This window comes from Saccopteryx bilineata, chromosome 3 (assembly GCF_036850765.1).
Source record: "Saccopteryx bilineata isolate mSacBil1 chromosome 3, mSacBil1_pri_phased_curated, whole genome shotgun sequence".
Taxonomy (NCBI): domain Eukaryota; kingdom Metazoa; phylum Chordata; class Mammalia; order Chiroptera; family Emballonuridae; genus Saccopteryx; species Saccopteryx bilineata.
In genome coordinates, this window is record NC_089492.1 from 161,551,540 (window position 1) to 161,570,113 (window position 18,574).

General features: G+C 49.1%; 1 protein-coding gene across 3 annotated transcripts; it reads left to right on the top strand.

Moving 5' to 3' along the window:
• The first annotated feature begins 1,502 nt into the window (after positions 1-1,502).
• Positions 1,503-14,420, top strand: SV2A (synaptic vesicle glycoprotein 2A). Of its 3 annotated transcripts, XM_066268090.1 has the most exons (14): positions 1,503-1,618; positions 4,902-4,963; positions 5,198-6,142; positions 7,625-7,805; positions 8,591-8,742; positions 8,856-8,989; positions 9,627-9,716; positions 9,957-10,067; positions 10,251-10,339; positions 10,990-11,154; positions 11,352-11,485; positions 12,481-12,687; positions 13,267-13,426; positions 13,830-14,420. In XM_066268090.1, the coding sequence occupies exons 3-14, from the start codon at positions 5,521-5,523 to the stop codon at positions 14,011-14,013; spliced, it is 2,229 nt and encodes a 742-aa protein (XP_066124187.1). In that variant the 5' UTR covers positions 1,503-1,618; positions 4,902-4,963; positions 5,198-5,520; the 3' UTR covers positions 14,014-14,420. The 3 variants fall into 3 exon arrangements, with proteins under 3 accessions (XP_066124187.1, XP_066124186.1, XP_066124188.1); XM_066268089.1 differs by lacking the exon at positions 4,902-4,963; XM_066268091.1 differs by lacking the exon at positions 4,902-4,963 and having other exon boundaries at positions 5,418-6,142.
• The last annotated feature ends 4,154 nt before the right edge of the window (positions 14,421-18,574 follow it).

Sequence of the window (18,574 nt, forward strand, 5' to 3'; positions counted from 1 at the left end):
AGTTTTCTGAATCCATTCGCATGCCTCCTCACTAGGAATGGCCAGATGCCATTAAAGATACAAATACTGTTCAGTTATGTCATTGCACATTTATATGCAGACATGATTCTGATTTGGCTTAAGGGAGAAAATGTGCTGGACATACAGACATGAGTTTTCATTCAGTTTGAGTGACAGTTAAATTTCTTATAGTAAATTAATAGGTATGTACTATGGCTTTATATTTCAGTAAATTATAAACTTTGTTGGCACAATAAGTATTTCCTAGATATAGCTGTGGAGTCTTCAAAACCCAAGCCCACATCCCTGTCAGTGGTACATTCAACACCACAAATGCCACCTGTGGGGTCTTTTGGGACAGTCTTCTCCATGTACGCACCCTGGCATTAAGAAACCCAGGTTTAGCAAAGCAGTACCACACACCATTAGATCTCAGGGGGTCTGATGCAGCATCTCATCCAAATGCCCCATTTTCCAGGTGAGAAACTGAGTTTCAGAGAGGCAGAGAACTTGACCAAAAGCCCATAATGTTTTAGCAGTAAGAACCCAGGTTAGAGCCCCAGGTCAGTGCTCCATTCAGAATATGCTACAGCCTTACCTGGAATAGGTAGACACATTCAGCATATATCCCAAACCACCACATAGCTCCTTGCCCCTGGAGCAGGATGGTCACTGAGTGGTATGTCTTGGATCTCCAAGCCCAGGTTATTGACAGGGACAAAGGAAAGATGAAAGGATAAAACTGATGCACTCCTTCCTGCCCTGGAAGCAGAAATGTGCTTGTGTGAAAAGAAAGTGGGAAGAGTACTGAAGGAGTGCCTTTTTGAGTCACTGGAGTCAATGAATAGATGGGAGATGTTTAGTCGGTCAGGCCTGTGAAACCCGGCTTCTTCAGTACTCACCTCTGCTGCCATCACCTGAATGGAGGACGGAGAAGTCTGCATGTGAGTAAATAATCTGGACTGTTTCTGGAGACTGGCAGGGATCCAGGAGTCTCTGCCTCTGGCAGCTCAGGGTGGAAACCACACCTTGTTATTCCTGCCTTCTCTAAAATAGCCAGATAAACTTGAAGTCTGAGCACTCCACATTTGGGAGAGGCTTGTGGGAAAGGGTTTTGGCTGGGAGCAGTGGAGAAAGGGGAGGGAGGTGCTTTGAAGGCAGTGAGAACCCCTCAAATATGTGGGTCTGACATTCTGGGACTGGGGCACTGATGAAGGGGCTGCCTCATTCACCACCTCCCCGTTCTCTCTTCCCACTTGTCTTCCTGAGATCACTATTTCCTTAGTTTCTTTCATCTTTTACTAGGAAGAGGCTGGGAAGAGCTGTGTGCCATCTCCATTTGTCCCCGTGACAACTCCCCTAGTCCATCATTTTCTCCCTCCTGCCCTGCGTTCCTCCTCATCCTTTTTCCTTTTACCCCCCACCCCCACCCCCAACAATGGTCTCTCCCTATGCTCAGCGGCATGGGGGGGGGGGCGGGGCCGGAGCGTAGTTGAGGGGGGGTGCAGGTCTGCATTGCTGCTTCTCCGGGTACCCGAGCAGTCGCCGCTGCCGTCAGCCTCGCGACAGGGACCTCCGCCCTCACCCGGGATTCTCTTACCCGGGGGACCCAGCCCAGGTGAGACCCCTCCTCTCAGACTCTCACTCCACCCCGCCCGTAGCAGAAGCATCCTTGCTTTGCAGCCATTTTATTCTCAGATGCTTTGCTGGTGGGGAGGATGACCATCCCCGCTTTAGGGGTGAGGGGATCGGTAGTGGCTTGAATGGACATTTATTTCAGTTACTATATCTGTACATATACTAACTGAAATAAAATTTACATATATATATATATGCAAGAGGGGTGTTTTGCTCTACTACCCTCCCTCCTCCCTTCTCTAGATGTTGACGGGGTGGGGGGGTCGTTAGACGGAATAGGGTTCCTTCAGACTGTAATCCCCTCTTCACCTTGGCGATTACTACCTCCCCCCCCCCCCCCAGTGATAAATGACCTTGGCTGGGGCCAGAGAATTGATGCTGCCTCAGTCTGCCTGCCTGGACTTGGGGGGTGCAGTGGAGGAAGGACAGTGAAGGAGGGAGGGAAGGGGGAGGTGAAGAATGGAAATGCCGGGTAGATGGAGATGGTAAACCATCAGGTTTGGGGGCATGGATGGTGGGTTTGGAGGCAGTTGCTCTGGGTGGGGGGAAGGGGTGTTGAGTGATGTTGGGCACTTGTCCAGCAGCAGGACCACGGGTGAGGGGAGACGCTGACAATCAGTTCAGTCAATTCTAGGGACTCATCCCTCACTGCAGAGCCCAGGTGGGATGGAAGTGGGGGTAACCACAAATGCGGGTAGGGAAGTAAGATGCCTGTGAGTGTGTAGAGGTCTCTTCCTTATCCCTGCCTCTCTGCCCTCCGTATTCCAACGTGTGCATTCTCAGCCGACTCTCTTTCCCCCTCAGAACTGTGGGTATTTTATCTTCCTGGGTGGGATATAGGGAGGGGAGTTGCAACCTTGGCTGTCCTGGGGTGGGGCTGAGGCTCAATAGCCCAGTTTTAACAGGGAGGGATGCTCCAGTACCTTCTCTCTCATGGTCCCCCCACCTCCCCCTTTGTGGATGTTTTGATAACAGACTGCTTCTTAATGACCTTGTCACCCGGGCTAGGGTAGGCTGGAAAATCTGGGTGGTTCCCAAAGTCAGGTGCTTTAATGGGTGAGTGGGGGGCTTCTTCTGGATCCTCCTCTTATCCAGGTATGAGTGAGTTGTCCTGAAAGGCAGCATTTGCTCAGGAGTCCCAGTCCCCCCTCCTCTGCTGAGAATCTCTTGGGCACATTTTTTTTTGGTCAGGTGGAACCAGCCCACCTTAAAGGGCTGTGTACCCTGAATCTCGCCTCCTTTAGCTTCCACCTCTCCAAGGCTTGTCTGTTTCCCATAGGCTTAGCCACCCTGTGCTGCTTTTGGGGCTAAAAATAGCATCACTTTCTCACCAGCTCAAAGAATTTGTCTTCTTTCTCTCCTTCCTGACCGCTTGGGCTTGCTGGCCCTGGGGGTACTGGCTGTTGATCCATCATGCTCTGCTGTGGCTCTGGGGCCTTCTCCACCCTACATGTACCCTCAGGGGTAAATAGTGATAACAAACATTGTGTATGGCTTCTGGTGAGTCCATCTGCCGCCTTTGGGGTTTAGGGGATGAACCTAGCCGTGAAAGAAAGAAGAGGAAAGCAAATTGCCACATAGTGAGGGAATTCCACAGTTCCGTCTTTCATGGGGGATGGTTTGGGCTCTGATCCACAAAGAAAAGGTGACGTAGGGGTCACTGGTTCTGGTCATTGTGGTCCACTGCTCACATCTGTCCTGAGGGTTTAAGGTTCTGCTTGCCAGTGCTTCTGTCTGAACCACACAGCGTTACTTACCCTGTTTTCCCTGGCTCCTGTGCGTGCCTGTGCGAGTGTGCTCGTGCCTGTGTGTGCCTGTGCATGTGTGTGAGACACTTAATGAAGAGGGTGCCAGCAAACGGAGGCAGGATATTTCAGAGGAATGATCTCTGATGAGAATCTAGTCCTGAATCCTCTGCTTTCATGAAGGAAGGGAGAGTGCGCCTATGTCTCTCTCTGGAGAATGTCTTTTTTGGGGGAGGTTCAAGGCCCCTTCATGCTCCACCAGTCTCCTACGCAATGCGGTATCTGTGGACTCCTTATCCTTAGAGTCCTGGAGGTAGAACAGAAAGGATTAAAGGGGATTAGGAAAGGAGGCCCTGGAGGACTGAGGTGCACCTACAGACTTTAGACCCCCCTGCTGGAAGTATGTGCTGATCAGTCATCTCCATCCCTACCCCACCAGTGAAGGGGGGCCCATGTATGATACCCTGGAAGAAGGCAGCAGCGGCCAGTCATTACCCCTTTTGATCTGTCCTCTTCTCCATGGCCTCAGGTTCTAGGTCTCCCTTTTCCCTAGCCTTCTCTTGTTTGTCTGACTGGAGATAACGTGGAGTTAGTTTGAACACAGACAGACGGGTCGTGGGACTGTTTTGAAAGGGCTCAATATCACCCAAGTATGTTTGGGTGCAAGAGCACCTGAGTATGACCCCCTACTTTTCCTTTGCTGTTTCCTGCTTCTTTCACATTTATCAGTTTCATAGGTAGAAAGCTAATATTTATAGAATATTTACTGCGAGATTAAATTCTCACATGAGCTTGGAGAAATAGAGATTATTACCCCCAGTTTAAATATAAGGACACTGAAGCTTAGGGAAGTTAAGTAACCTGCCCAAGATTGGTTAGTAAGTAAATAGCAGAGCTGGGATTTCGGCTCACATCACATAACCGTGGTGCACTTCGTGCAGGACCGGCTTTCTCTGTTCCAGTTTCCCGTTTTGCGGCTCACCCAAAAGAGCACTCAGAAGTGGCTTTTTCTGAGGTCTTTTGAGGGAGTAGCAGGCATCTCAGTATATCATAATCACCACAAACAGTAATAACGAATATTTATTCATCATTTTTTATATGCTAGATACTATGGTAAGGAGTTTATATGTATTATGTTACCTAATCATTACTTTCCCCTTAAGTAAGAGGAAACTGAGGCTTGGAAGTTTAGAGATTTGCCCGTGGTCACTTAGCTAGTAAGTGCTGATGCAGGAAGTCAGATTCAGGTCTGTGTGACTCTGGAAGCCGAGCTTTTTTCTCACTGGGCAATGTTGGGAGAAGACCTTTCCTTGGGAGGTGTGTAAACATGGAACCTGAGGGGAGGACTTTGGAAGCTCCCCTCAGATGCCTTCAGTGGACTGAAGGAAATAGGTTAAATGACTTGGTTCTTCTCCTTTTACACATTCTCCCCAAGCTCTCCTCCCAGTAAGAAACCCAGACCAGACTGGAATATGAGGGAATTATGGTCTCTAACATTTCCTGTTTTGTTTTTTGCAGGTTGGTGGTAAAGGAGGGGCCTGACCTTGCTATGGGGCAGAGGGTCAGGAGGAGAGCTCTGTGTAGGTGACTGTGATTCAGGAGCAAACCCCATGGGTCTAGTCTCCAAGTTCAAAGTAAGGGCATTTATACTGAATGACCTGCAGTTGGTCCCAATAGTGGGGGTTTGAAGCAAGGAGACCAGGTCTGTACCACGTGGCGCAGGTGGGGCTCTGGGTTGACAGGAGCTCTGTATTGGCCTTCTTTACAATTTTGGGTGTTACGACCTCTTTTTTTCTCCCTCTTATTGTTCCTAGATCTCCAGTGGTGCCTGGAAGAGAAGTAGGCAGATTTTTCTGAGTTATTCTGGCTCCCCAGCTTAGCACCTCCAAGCTGGGTCCCCCTTCCCTTCCTGCTCCCCTGCCCTCTTTCCTATTCACCCAAATGAACTGGATAGAGGCCAGACCTCCTCTCCCTCCTTTCTTCTCCTAGACATTCACTGGCCAGGTCCTATTTTCTCCTTTTCTGTGCCCAAAGATACTTGAACGTACTTCATCTAAGGACTGGGAGAAGGACCTTACTGACTCCAGAGTCCTTGAGCAGAAGCTGAATAAGGAGCAGGGTGTGGTGGAGACCCATCATGGAAGAGGGCTTCAGAGACCGAGCAGCTTTCATCCGTGGGGCCAAAGACATTGCCAAGGAAGTCAAGAAGCATGCGGCCAAGAAGGTGGTGAAAGGCCTGGACAGAGTCCAGGACGAATATTCCCGCAGATCCTACTCCCGCTTTGAGGAGGAGGATGATGATGATGACTTTCCTGCCCCTGCTGATGGCTGTTATCATGGGGAAGGGACCCAGGATGAGGAGGAAGGTGGCGCATCCAGTGATGCCACCGAGGGCCATGACGACGATGATGAGATCTACGAGGGGGAATATCAGGGCATCCCCCGGGCAGAGTCGGGGGGCAAAGGCGAGCAGATGGCAGATGGGGCACCCCTGGCTGGAGTGAGGGGAGGCTTGGGTGATGGAGAAGGCCCCTCTGGGGGCCGGGGGCCAGCACAGCGGCAGAAAGAACGGAAAGAACTGGCCCAGCAGTATGAAGCCATCCTCCAGGAGTGTGGTCATGGCCGCTTCCAGTGGACACTCTATTTCGTGCTTGGTCTGGCGCTGATGGCTGATGGTGTTGAGGTCTTTGTGGTGGTCTTCGTGCTGCCCAGTGCTGAGAAAGACATGTGCCTGTCTGACTCCAACAAAGGCATGCTGGGTAAGACACGCTGGGGGTGCTTCACCCCATCCTGCCCCAAACTCTGTAAATACCCCATGCTTCTGAGAACTCCTGTCCTCACTGCTGGGCTCCCTAGGATCCTGCTTTTAGAAAGTCTCCAGAGGGCTCAGGGTTTCTCTGTACTCTCCTTCACACAACTTTCCCGTTGAGTTTGGGTCACAGTGAGGTTGTTGGTGCAAGAAAAGCCTGGGGGAGGACAGCTGGGCTTGGGCTGGTGATTGGGTGGTGACTTGCTTAGTTCTGCAGGAGGTGGCCATGGTGGGAGGGACCCCACTTTGTGTTTCTTCAGAGCCTCTCCTCTTGTTATCCTGCTCCCTTTCCTGGATTTGGCGACTAGAAGTCAGTATTCAAACTCCCTAGATTATCTGGGAAGGGTCGGTTTGGGGTGGTGGAGGCAGGGGAAGAATCCTGGGCCTGTCTCCAGCCTGAGGAGCTCTAGGTCAGCCTTGGGAGTCACAGGCCAGTGAATGGTTCCTGATGGTCCTTTCTGATGAGGACCCTGAGGGAGGAAATGCCTAGACTCACTCATAAAGGATCTCAGTCTTGCTCTGCCACCAAGTTGCTGTGAGGTCTTGGGCAGGTCCCTTTTCCCTGGGGCATGGATTAGGCATGGGTAAAATGGGGAGTTTGGAGTAGATGATTTTTTATTATTATTTTTTTTAATTTTTTATTTATTCATTTTTAGAGAGGAGAGAGAGAGACAGAAAGGGAGAGAGAGGAGAGAGAGACAGAGAGAGAGAAGGGGGGAGGAGCTGGAAGCATCAACTCCCATATGTGCCTTGACCAGGCAAGCCCAGGGTTTCGAACTGGCGACCTCAGCATTTCCAGGTCAATGCTTTATCCACTGCACCACCACAGATCAGGCTGGAGTAGATGATTTTTAAGAACAATTTCAAATTCTGAATTTATGAAGGAAGAAACAGGAGAGTTTTAGGACCAGAAGTTTTGGAACTACAAGGAGTGAAGGATGGATTTTGTGGGGAGGATTCCCTGGGAGAAGTAAAGGACTAGAGCTCTTTTCCCAGGGAACATGAGAGACCCCTCCTGCTACTTTGAGGGTCTCAAGGCAGGGAGGATGGAAGGGATCCTGGTTGGGTCTAGGAGTCTGGTTAGATCCATTCCTCATTCCAGGCAAGCCAGAGATGGGGACATTGTTTAGCTGACAGCAAGAGAGAGAAAGGGTGAGCAAGAGAGCGAGAGAATTCTGAAAGGAGAATTCTGAGGTCCTGCTGTGTCTGTATTCCTGACCCTGAGCTGTGGGCCTACAGAGATGGCCTTCCATCATTGCTCTCAAAATGCTTCTCTCATTTGCTCTCACCTCTGGGTAGACTCAGTCAGCTTCTTGAAGTCCTCAGGTCCTTGGCACATTCTGCTGCAGTTTCAGATCATTAAATGTTCAGTGAATGGGAAAATTAAAGTGGGTCTGATCATATCCTTCCTCCTCTGTGTTCCTCCCATCAGGCCTCATCGTCTATCTGGGCATGATGGTGGGAGCCTTCCTCTGGGGCGGTCTGGCTGATCGGCTGGGTCGGAGGCAGTGTCTACTCATTTCGCTCTCCGTCAACAGCGTCTTCGCCTTTTTCTCATCTTTTGTCCAGGGTTATGGCACTTTCCTCTTCTGCCGCCTCCTTTCTGGGGTCGGGTGAGTGTCCACCTCCTAAGCCCCTGGAGGACAGGACTGTGCTCTGGTCACTGTTATATCTGTAGAGCCCGGCATAGTGCCAGCACTTCAAGTATGTGTGAGTTGAATGAATAAATTCCTTTCTTCTCCCACTGTCTTCAGGCCAGCTTCTCCCTGTCCAGGACCTGTCTACTACCCGTCCAGAGGCCATTCCATTTCTGCTCCACTCCTGATTCCTCTACCCCTCCCTTTAGTTCCTTTCTGAGTCTGGCTCCCTGAAGAAGGCTAGTGGGTCTTAGCCTCACCCCAGGGCACCTGTGTACTCTTGAGTTATCCCCTTCCTGAGTCTATGTATTTCCTGCATTTGACACCCTGAACTCTGAAGCCTTGACCCATCCAACTCCTGCACTTCTACCTGCACATACTGCCTCTTTGTTTCCAAGCTCTTCTCTGGCCTGCCCCATATACCTGCCCTCAGACTCTCCTTTGCTCATCTTTATTTTTTGGGGGGGTGGAATGTTCCCTTTTTCCGTAATTATCTTCCCTCCCTTCCACCTCTGCAGTATCCTTAAGATTCAATGTCCCTTCCCTTTCCCTGAGACCTGCTGTCTTGTTCCAGGGTTCCAAGGATGGGTGCCTGAAGGCTGGTGGTGAGGGAGCTTATAGGGCACAAGGTGTGAGAAGGACCTCTTTAGAAAGGTCTGGACAATGAAAGGGACTGGGAATCCAGAGCGCTGGGGAGACCCCTGGCAGGAGATCAGGAATGTGGCTGTTTTTCAGTGCTGAATTCTTGCAATGCCCTCCAGGATTGGAGGGTCCATCCCCATTGTCTTCTCCTATTTCTCGGAGTTTCTGGCCCAGGAGAAACGTGGGGAGCATCTGAGCTGGCTCTGCATGTTCTGGATGATTGGTGGAGTCTACGCAGCTGCCATGGCCTGGGCCATCATCCCCCACTACGGTGAGCAGCCCGCCAGGAATGCCCCGTCTGTCTCCCTCCTCCCCTGTGCTCCCTGTGGTGGGAACTCCCAGCCAGTTGGCCTCTCTGCTGATTCTATGACTGTCCCCTGCCAGGGTGGAGCTTTCAGATGGGGTCTGCTTACCAGTTTCACAGCTGGAGGGTCTTTGTCCTCGTCTGCGCTTTTCCTTCTGTGTTTGCTATTGGGGCTCTAACCACACAGCCTGAGAGTCCCCGCTTCTTCCTGGAGGTGACTGGGCTGGGGCTGGGTTGGGGTGTGGCAACAGGGGCTCCTGAGTTCAAACACCGCTGTGGGTGGGGTTTGATACTATACAGATGCCTTCCTTCCTCAGGGGGCCCATACTCTGTTGGACTTGATCTTACTTCCTTTGTGTAGATTGTATCACTAGAAGAGGTCTGTGGGTGGAGAAACCAGGAAGCCTGTTCAACCATAGGTGGATTAGAATTTGACAAGCGGGGACCTGGCCCTGACCTTATAGCTTCACAGAAGTTTCTTCTCCCCACTAACCCCTCTAATTCCAATTCTCCCCTCCAACTATACCTTGGTCCAGCAGGGCTAGAATGCTGCTCCTTCTCTGACTGCATGCTTTCCCACCCACTTGTTTTCTTTTCCTTTTCCATTGTACCAAGGATCCCTAGGACGTATGCTTGTATCTGTTTCCTAGACTCCTGCCACTCTTGCCCAAGTCTGATTATGTCTTCCCTGGGTCTCTTTCATAGTGGGTGATGGATGTGCCCATAGGTCAGGGGTTGGGGTAGCAGCTTTTCTGTGTTCTATAACTCTAGAAGCTAGGTTGGTGGGATGGGGTCTATAACCCAGGGTCAGGGAAGGGCTAACCTGGATGTGGGGGTTCTGTCGGCTCTAGAATGGGAAGCATGATGAGGCATGGATGGTGCTGAAGCAAGTTCATGACACCAACATGCGAGCCAAGGGGCATCCCGAGAGAGTCTTCTCAGTAAGTTACAGTCTTCCCCCTCAGTCCTCCAAGCCACTGCACTCCAACCCCCACCTGGCCCTCTCTGGATACCCCCACCTTTGTAGGCACCTCTGAACACACCCTCCCTCAATGACATCTCTTAAGGCATCCTGTCCACCCCTTCCTCCCATTTTGCTACTGTAGGAGAAAGCCAGGCACCTGGAAGGGGTTGGGAAATGCAGACAATAGGTGACTGCTCACCCCTTCTCTTGACCCCAGGTAACCCACATTAAGACGATTCACCAGGAGGATGAGTTGATTGAGATCCAGTCAGACACAGGGACCTGGTACCAGCGCTGGGGGGTCCGAGCATTGAGCCTGGGGGGGCAGGTAATGGAGGATTGGATGGTGGAGAGAGAGAGAAGGAAGTGGGAGAGGTGGAGAGGAAGTCAGGGCTTGACCTGTGTGTGCAGGGATGGGTAAACTGAAGGGAGGTGGTAGGGGAGAAATATGGGGATCTGGGGTGCTTGAAGTTAGTGTGGCCACTATCCAACTTTGTTCTATTCTGCTTAGGTTTGGGGGAATTTCCTCTCCTGTTTTGGAACAGAATATCGACGCATCACTCTGATGATGATGGGTGTGTGGTTCACCATGTCGTTCAGGTGAGTAGGTGTGTGGGGTTGTGGTTTGTGGTCGACATGATGGTGTGTGGTTTGGGTGGGAGGTGGGGAAGATGGAAATGAAGGAGGCGAGTAATGAGGGATGGTGCTGTTCAGATCCCGTGATCTTCCATCCTGCTCCTCTACAGCATTCACTGATCCAACAAACTTATATTACAGGTTGAACTGTATTAAGTTTCTATTCTGTGTCAGGTACTGTACTAGGCTGAAATAGACTTGGACTCAGTCCTCATGGAGTTTACCTCTTGGTCAGGAAGCTAGACAAAACCAGCATACAGCAGTGTGATAAGTGCCACATGGGGGAAGTACACACTGTCCTGGGCAAAGCAGAGGGGCTTCCTAGCCCAGATCTGAGTCCTGAGGGATGAATGGGGGTTAGGCTGAAGGTAGGTTGAGGAGGCTGTTTTAGGCAGAGGGAAGAGCAAATGCCTGGAAGATAAAGTACTCTTTTATTTATATGGCGGGAGGGTCAGAAGAACCACAGTAATCAATGAAGGGAGGAGTGATGAGGGGTGAAGCCGGAGAGGTAAGCAAGGTCCTGACGTGGGCTGATCCTTGATTTCCTCCTTACCCTGGACTGCCTGGTTCCAATCCCTGAGCCCTGTCTGATTCCATCGCCCTTGACTCTTCAGTTACTATGGCCTGACTGTCTGGTTTCCTGACATGATCCGCCATCTCCAGGCGGTGGACTATGCAGCCCGCACCAAAGTATTCCCTGGGGAGCATGTAGAGCATGTGACTTTTAACTTCACCCTGGAGAACCAGATCCACCGAGGGGGACAGTACTTCAATGACAAGTATGTGGGGACCTTCACATTGTAGTCTTCCTCTGTCCCTCTACTCCTCGTCTCTTATGCATTTGGGAGTTTTGAGACAGATATTTTGGGGTGAAGATCTGTGGTTTCTCTGTAATGCCACAGCTCCCTAGAACTTCCAGCCTGGGAGGAGGGGCTCAGGAGGAGGGGAAGTGCCTCTCACCATCCTGGTCTTCCAGGTTCATCGGGCTGCGTCTGAAGTCAGTGTCCTTTGAAGATTCCCTTTTTGAGGAGTGTTATTTTGAGGATGTCACATCCAGCAACACATTTTTCCGCAACTGCACATTCATCAACACCGTGTTCTATAACACTGGTAAAGTGGAGTGGCCAGTGGCTGTCAGACCACAGGGTTGGGAACATCTTGAGGAGTGGTCCCTAGCTCAGGGTTCTCTGGAGCCATGGAGGAAGGTGGTATGGGGCCTACAAGATACCACCAATAATTCTAAAAATCTAATGGAAATTGAACTTTTTCCTGTAATAGAATATCTGACAAAGATATCTAATTTCTTTGCCTTTGCCTGGAATTAAAACAAAATATGGTGATAGTAATGCACTTTAAAAACAATTATTGATTGATTTTAGAGAGAGAGAAAGGGACAGAGAGAAAGAAACATTAATTTGTTGTTCTGCTTATTTATGCATTCATTGGTTGATTCTTGTATGTGTCCTGCCTGAGGATTGAACCCGCAACCTTCGTGTATTGGGACAATGCTCTAACCAACCGAGGTATCCAGCCAGGGCAGTAATGCACTTTTGAAGAGGGCAAAAATCATTCAAAACAGGGCCCTTGGGGAAAAGAAAAACAATAAAAGAAATATTTGATGGGGAAAAGGTTGGGAATCATTGCATGAATCCATTTAACAGTGATTCTTGAACTATATGTACAAGAAATTTTGGAATTGTGAGTTTAATTTGGGTTCCCTACCTCTTAATGGAGGACTTGTGAGCTTTTCCCATCTTGCAGAAAAAAATAGTGCATAGGACTTTGAATGATTTTAAATATTTTTCTCACTTTTTCCTAAACCTATGGCATTGCTAACTGCTAGTAGCAGGGCTGACAAAAAAATGAACAGGAAGCAGATTACTGATAAGAAAACTTGGAAACAGATGGTCACACTGTTTCATTGGATAGACTATGGACATTTTCTGTTGTTAAGATTGTTAGTTCCTATGGTGATGTTATTTGATGTTTTGTAATGCGTGCTAAACCCCATAGAGGCAGAGCCCTGAGCCATAAGCTGTAGCAGCCACCCTCTCTTGCTTGACATGACTGCCTGTCTGTCTTGACCCTCATCCTTTCATCCTCAGATCTGTTTGAGTACAAGTTTGTGAATAGTCGTCTGGTGAATAGCACATTCCTGCACAACAAGGAAGGTTGCCCATTAGATGTGACAGGGACGGGAGAAGGTGCCTACATGGTGTACTTTGTCAGCTTCCTGGGGACACTGGCTGTGCTTCCGGGGAATATCGTGTCTGCCCTGCTCATGGACAAGATTGGCAGACTCCGAATGCTTGGTAAGGGGGAGAAGCTGGGTGGTGGTGTCAGGACTGACTAGGGTGCTGTGGGGAAGGGAGACTGTCAACTGTCTTTAACTTCGTCTGTGAGAGAGCTCAGCCAGAGAAGTTTCTCTCCGGTTTTCTGCTCAAGGGGGTGGCTGCAGGATGGGGCGGGGCCTGGGCTGGAAGTTTGGTGGGTAAAGGAGGTAGATCGGATAGCATCTGTCTCAGGGTGCAGGGTTTGAGGTTATAGGTTTTGAATTTCAGTTCCATCACCTACCCTGGGCAAGTTCTTTAACTTCTGTGAGTTCACTTGTGTCATCTGGAAAATGGGGGTGATGACAGAACCTGCCTTTTAGGGTTGACATATTAGATCAGTGCACATAATTCATTGAGTTGCTTGGCCCATAGCCAGCGCTGAAGAAGTTGTTGGTACTGATATTACTAAGAAGAAAATTATAAGGGAGGCTGGGGATGAGTGAAAAGCCTTCCTTTTGGGTAACTCGGAAAAGAGTCACCTGGCTGCCCTCCACAACAGTTGATGAGACAGGGTGGGTGGTGGTGGGTTTACACTGCTCTATCCTTTCCTGGCTCTAGCTGGCTCCAGCGTGATGTCGTGTGTCTCCTGCTTCTTCCTGTCTTTTGGGAACAGCGAGTCAGCCATGATCGCTCTGCTCTGCCTTTTTGGGGGGGTCAGCATTGCATCCTGGAACGCGCTGGACGTGTTGACTGTTGAACTCTACCCCTCGGACAAGAGGTAGTTGGAGTATGGTGGGGTCGGGCAGCAGTTTGAGGGCCTAAAGGGTGGGGAAGAAGTGGGGTGAGGAAGGGGCTGAATGGGAGAAGTATCTTTAGGGGTGAAAGGATACACATTCCTATTCAGTTTCTCCTCTAAGAGTTGGTAGTTTTTGTATTCACTCCTTGAAATCTTAACTTATTTTTTTGGTCCCCTTACCCCTTGCCTCTCAATTTACCTATACTCCCTGATATGCATCCCTCACCTGTCTGACCTTTGACCTTCCTCTTCCTCTTGGACACTGCCTGTCATCTCTCCTTTACTTGCCCACGCCTTGCCTTCCCCCATGAACCCTCCCATGCCTCTTCCTTTGTCTTCCTCCTGGGCTGGCCTCCCCATGCTGCACTGGGGGACCCCTGAACAGGACCACAGCCTTCGGCTTCCTGAATGCCCTGTGTAAGCTGGCAGCAGTGCTGGGGATCAGCATCTTCACGTCCTTTGTGGGAATCACCAAGGCTGCTCCCATCCTCTTTGCCTCTGCTGCCCTTGCCCTCGGTAGCTCTCTGGCTCTGAAGCTGCCTGAGACCCGGGGGCAGGTGCTGCAGTGAGGGGGGTCTCTGGGGCTTCAGGGGTGGCAGGCACACTGTGAGACCAACAACTATTTCCCTCTCCCTGCCCTGCCATCCTGGCTCCCAGAGCCCTCACTACCCATGCCCATGTTTGTTGTCTTAGCCTTCCTTGTGTGTGTGTGTATGTGTGCATGTATGTGGGCAAGGACTACAGGGAAGGCTGCTTCATCCCAGTTTTGGGATGCAGCTCTACTCCCCACCTCCTTACACCATTGACTTTGCACAAGAGAAGACTTGGCCCCATCCTGCTCCCCCAGTGTTAGTGAGGGGGGGTCCTTGCTCTTCTCAGCTCCAGGAGCTCCAGAACAGGCTTCCCCCTCATTCCCTCTGCCTGGGCCCGGGTGAAATCATGGGCATGTGGCTATGCTGGGGGCTGGAGCTTGGTGTAGATCATGGACCAAAAGAAGAACTTAAAGTGGGAAGGGCCTTGAGTGCTCTCTTACACCTCCTGTTGAATGCTGGGGGAGTAGCAATAAACCTCAGCCCCTAGCCTCCACTTCCCCGTCAATTTAGGCTATAAGAAGCCTGAATTTAATGAAATTAACTTTATGATTCTTATTTATTTATATATTGGTTTGAGGCAGCTCATCAGGACTGCATGTGTACTTTGTGTGTGTGTGTGTGTGTGTGAGCGCACGATGGGGCGGGGTGTCACTATACTGCCCTAAAATAAAAGCCAAGGGTAATTTCAGTGGACACACACGCAATCCTGCCTTCCACAGTACCTCCCCTAATCTTGTTTCTGTGCTGGGCCTGAGAGGGAGGAGCCCCAGGCCAGGCTGGGATAAGAGTACCACAGTCTAGAGGGAGATTTGAGGGTACTTTCCCTCCTCTCAAGCACAGGGCTCCTCTGGAGTGAAAGGGTCCACCTACTATAGCACAGATGATAACAGCACAGCAGCTCTCCCACCCCCAACCTGTCTCCTCTCAGGGCCCTAGGGGGACAGGGGAGGGAAAGAAACCAGGCACATGGTCAAACCAGCAGATCAACAAGCACAAGGAGCTGGGGCAGGGGCAGGAAGCAGGGGCCCTCCCAGGGACTCCTCTGAAGTGGAAAGAGGTTGGGTAGCAAGCCAGGGAGCCCTGATGCAGGCACCAGAGTCTCAATTTCCCCATCTCACCCTTTCCACACAATAGCCCTTGTAGGTTAAACTGCCCCTGCCCCACCCTACTTTGTGTGACTGCTTTCTTTGGTGCCTCCCTCCCCACCACTGCAGCTATGATGTGTTTGTTGTAGTTTTTAGCTGTAAAATGTTAAAAGGAAAAAAGTGAAAACAGAAAATCCAAATTCACCGTCCTCATGCTGTGTCTGGTGTCCCAACCCTCTATGGTCACTCCCCCTATATTGAAACACTGAACCAGGAGGTGACTGTTTAACTCTTTGGTGTCTGTGCTCAAAGGACCACCTTCTCCCCCAGTGCCCAGTGTGTGTGTGCCCTTTCCTCACCCTTCACTGCAGCCCTCCTCTGCACCCATTGGACAGACCCCATCCATCTCTCTTGATCTCCTGGGGAACCCTAAACTCAACTCTGTTGATGTGAAAAATAAAATAAAAAATATTGTTGAAAAATAAAAACAACCAATCTTTAAAATCCAAAATGGTTATGTCTGCTTCTTTGCTTCTCCACTCACATACATCCAAGTCCGTTCTGCCTGCTGGAAGGGAAGATGGTGACATAGAAAATGATTCATCTCTCTCCAAACTGAAAGCCAGAGTAACACGAAGTATTACATTGAGGTATCTTCAATTGGCTTCTCTATTCTGACCTCCTATTTCTATAGATGAAAGGCCCTCTCAGTCTCCCAGATTTGAAGACTTGGGATAATGTCCTACAACTCAATAGCAAATAACTTAATAACCTGATTTAAAAAATGAGCTAAGACCTCATCAGGAGGTGCTGCAGTGGACAGAACATTGGACTGGGATACAGAGGACCCAGGTTCGAAACCCCAAGATTGCCGGCTTGAGTGTGGGCTCATCTGGCTTGAGCGCGGAGTCACTAGCTTGAGTGTGGGATTATAAACATGACCCCACAGTTGCTGGCTTGAGCCCAAGGTCGCTGGCTTGAGCCCAAGGTTACTGGCTTGAGCAAGGGGCCACTTGCTCTGCTGTAGGCCCCCCCCATCAAGGAACAAATGAGAAAGCAATTAATGAACAACTAAGGAGACTAAGGTGCCGCAATGAGGAATTGTTGCTTCTCATCTCTCTCCCTTCCTGTCTGTCCCTATCTGTCCCTCCCTCTGTCTGTCACAAACAAAACAACAACAACAAAAAACAAGCTAAGGACTTGAGATATTTCTTCAAAGAATACAAATGACCAACAGGTATATGAAAAAATGCTCAACATTACTAATCATCAGGGAAATGCATATCAAAACCACAAGCTATCACCTCACATCAGATAGCTATTACCAAAAAACTCCCAAAAGACAAAAAGTGTTGGCAAACATGTGGAGAAATTTGAATCCTTGCACATATTTTGGTGACAATGCAAAATGGTGCAGCTGCAATGGAAAAGAATATGGAAGTTCCTAAAAAAATTAAAAATAGAACTAACCATATACTCCAGTAATCCCACTTCTGGGTATTTAACTGAAAGAATTGAAGTCAGGATCCTGGAGCACAATTTACAACTGCTAAACTGTGGAAACAACCAAAATGTCCACTGACAGATGAATGGATAAAGAAAATGTGGTATATATGACACATATAATGGAATATTAATCAGCCTTTAAAAAGAAAGGGAAACTGCAACATGGGACATGGATGAACCATGAGTATAATATTATACCAAGTCAAATAAGCCAGTCATAGAAAGACAAAATATTGCATGCTGCCACCTATATAAGTTATCTAAAATAGTCAATCAAATTCATATAATGGCCTGACCCGTGGTGGTTCAGTGGATTAAAGCAAGGACCTGGAATGCTGAGGTCGCTGGTTTGAAACCCTGGGCTTGCCCGATCAAGGCACATATGGGAGCTGATGCTTCCTGCTCCTCCCCCCTTCTCTCTCTCTCTTCTCCCTAAAATGAATAAATAAAACCTTAAAAAAATCTTTAAAAAAAAATTCATATAATGAGAGAATGTAATGGTAGTTGCCAGAGACTGGAGGAAGGAAATGGATTACTAATCAACAGGCATAAGGGTTCAGTTAAGCACACTGAATAAGCTCAAGATCTGCTATACAACATTGTTCCTATAGTCAGTGATGATGAATGGTACACTTAAAAATTTGTTAGGGAGGCATCTCATTTTTATTTATTTATTTATTTATTTATTTATTAAAAAGACTTTATTCATTTTAGAGAGGAGAGAAAGGGAGGGAAAGAGAAGGAGGGAGAAGCAGGAAGTATCAACTCCCATGTGCCTTGACCAAGCAAGCCCATGGTTTCAAACCAGTGACCTCAGTGTTCCAGGTCAACACTATCCACTGCACCACCACAGGTCAGGCAGAAGGTATCATTTTTTAACTGTTCTCATCACAGTAAAATAAAATTTACCAAAACTAAATTTTTAAATATTTTTTAAAAACCTCAAAAATGAGCCTGACAAGGCGGTGGTGTAGTGGATAGAGCACTGATCTGGGATGCTAAGGACCCAGGTTCGAAACCCCAAGGTCACAGGCTTGAATGTGAGCTCATTGAACATGAGCTTGGATTTGCCGGCTTCAGCATGGGATCTTAGACATGACACCATGGTTGCTGGCTTAAAGTCCAAGGTCGCTGGGTTAAGCAAGAGGTCACTGGCTCATCTGGAGACCCCAGTCAAGGAACATATGAGAAAGCAATTAATGAATAACTAAAGTGTCGCAACTACAAGTTGAAGCTTCTCATCTCTCTTCCTTCCTGTCTGTCCCTGTCTCTTGCTAAGAAACAAAATAAAAATCTCAAAAACAAAAACAAATATTTGTAGTAATGTTTATTGGGAATTGAATCAATTTTCTCCAAATTCTCTCGTCTTTTTTATTTTTAATTTATTTTTAATTTTCTGAAGCTGGAAACGGGGAGGCAGTCAGACTCCCGCATGCGCCCCACCGGGATCCACCCGGCACGCCCACCAGGGGGCAATGCTCTGCCTATCCGGGGCCTCGCTCTGTTGGGAGCAGAGCCACTCTAGCGCCTGGGGCAGAGGCCAAGGAGCCATCCCCAGCGCCCGGGCCATCTTTTTGCTCCAGTGGAGCCTCAGCTGTGGGAGGGGAGAGACAGAGAGGGAGGGGCAGAGAAGCAGATGGGCGCTTCTCCTGTGTGCCCTGGCCGGGAATCGAACCCCGGACTTCCGCACGCCAGGCCGATGCTCTACCACTGAGCCAACCGGCCAGAGCCCTGTCTTTTAAATATATAGCTTCCATATTCCATTCTTGTGGAATCAGAATTCTGTTTTTGGAAGAGACCTGGAATCTCCATTTTACATAAGCTCCCTTGGCAATTCTTATCTGTGTGGGGATCTGAAAACAAGTTTATCCTTGACTCCCCTCTCACTCGTTATTTTGTTCTAGTTAAGCTATTTTCTGACTTTTTATGGTAGCTCTCAAATCAAC

Excerpts from the sequence above, each read along its gene's own strand:
- SV2A (XM_066268090.1), top strand. The coding sequence starts at position 5,521 with ATGGAAGAGGGCTTCAGAGACCGAGCAGCTTTCATCCGTGGGGCCAAA. Across the intron at positions 11,155-11,351 it reads GGACAGTACTTCAATGACAA|GTTCATCGGGCTGCGTCTGA; the intron begins GTATGTGGGGAC and ends CTGGTCTTCCAG. Across the intron at positions 13,427-13,829 it reads CTCTACCCCTCGGACAAGAG|GACCACAGCCTTCGGCTTCC; the intron begins GTAGTTGGAGTA and ends ACCCCTGAACAG.